Below are 1,351 nucleotides of genomic sequence, written 5' to 3' on the forward strand. Positions count from 1 at the left end.
GGAACAGTCTCTGAGAGAAACTGGACCGAGACAAATTATTGGGTATGAGTTAAAGCTATTTATAACAAACTATGGGCTCCCGAAGGCTTCAGAATTTTACTCTATCACGTGACCTTATTAGGGGCCGTGATTGGTCAGTTTGCGTTCTGGCGGGAACGGTTCGAAGAAGTTGCCGATTCGAATAATGATCAGTCACGTGATGGACAAGGAATGGGTTCTCTAATACGCTCGCATTTATTTATATTTAAATGAGAAGATTGTATGTAATGGCGATAGTAGTTTTGTATCTAGTGACGATAGGTAGTTTCACTACATATATATACGACGGGCTTGTTTTTGTTTCTACTTCCAAAGGTTTGGTCGAGTCTATAGTAGAAGACACTTACCCAAGGTGTCACGCAGTGGGACTGAACTCCGAACCATGTGGTTGGGAAGCAACACCTTTCCAATTTAGATACGTATACATTGGTTGAGCTGGTCTCTTAAAATAAGATAAAATAAAATAAAATAAAATAAAATAAAACAGAAAATAACCTATAAGCGGAAGGGTAGAACTCTGTGTCTGGAAGAGAAATCTATTAATTTTCTATGACATTTATTTCTGAGAATGTCACAATAATAATGTTTTGTGCTTTTTCAATCTGTATGAAACCAGTACAAGTTTCTACTATAACATACTTAGTCTGCACAGCAAAGGAATTCTACTTAAGTGATATATTGTATCTGCTTGCTCATGATTTATCTCAATACAATTAGAGAGCAATGTTTACATTAGGTGGGGTTATATTTTGTGAGCAGGTATACTGGATGGAAGGCTGATAACAGACTAGGTCATACACCGCGTTTTCTATTTACCTTCTTCATCTCGTTCAACTACAAGCCGTTATCTAAAGAAACAACCGGCTCTGGTCCTTCTTGACTATTTCTAACACCGCATAAAATGCTGGTTGTTAAACGGGGTGGAAACAACAACCACAACTTAATGAAGGAGTGAAGGGAATTTCAGCGCTGATTTCATTCTTTCTATTGATTTTTACATAACTCATATCATAATTTGTTTAGTAGACACTGTGTGTCGTATTCATTTAGCAATGCTTTCTGTATTAATGAATCTATTTCGATTTGTTTTTGTTGATATTTTATCGATGATGATGATAAAAATAATAATTACAATGGTTATGTCGTAGCTGTGGTTGTTGTTACTCAATTCGTTATCCAATCAGTTCTCAGGATCATATTACCGTTGGCAGTCATACTGGATTCAATACATAAAAAATGATAAATTGACTGGAATGGGTAAGTACTGAATTTAGTTACTAACTTTATATACATATATATATATATATATATA

At 35.1% G+C, this 1,351-nt stretch overlaps 1 protein-coding gene across 1 annotated transcript in view; it reads left to right on the forward strand.

Moving 5' to 3' along the window:
• The first annotated feature begins 668 nt into the window (after positions 1-668).
• Positions 669-1,351, forward strand: part of LOC106870926 (synaptotagmin-10) — a 218,492-nt gene continuing 217,809 nt past the window's right edge. Inside the window, exon 1 of the mRNA XM_052966557.1 lies at positions 669-1,296. Within this exon, the coding sequence (XP_052822517.1) occupies positions 1,293-1,296 (4 nt within the window). The 5' untranslated portion in view covers positions 669-1,292. The remainder of the gene's footprint in view (positions 1,297-1,351) is intronic.

The sequence above is a fragment of the Octopus bimaculoides genome, chromosome 3 (genome assembly GCF_001194135.2).
Source record: "Octopus bimaculoides isolate UCB-OBI-ISO-001 chromosome 3, ASM119413v2, whole genome shotgun sequence".
Taxonomy (NCBI): domain Eukaryota; kingdom Metazoa; phylum Mollusca; class Cephalopoda; order Octopoda; family Octopodidae; genus Octopus; species Octopus bimaculoides.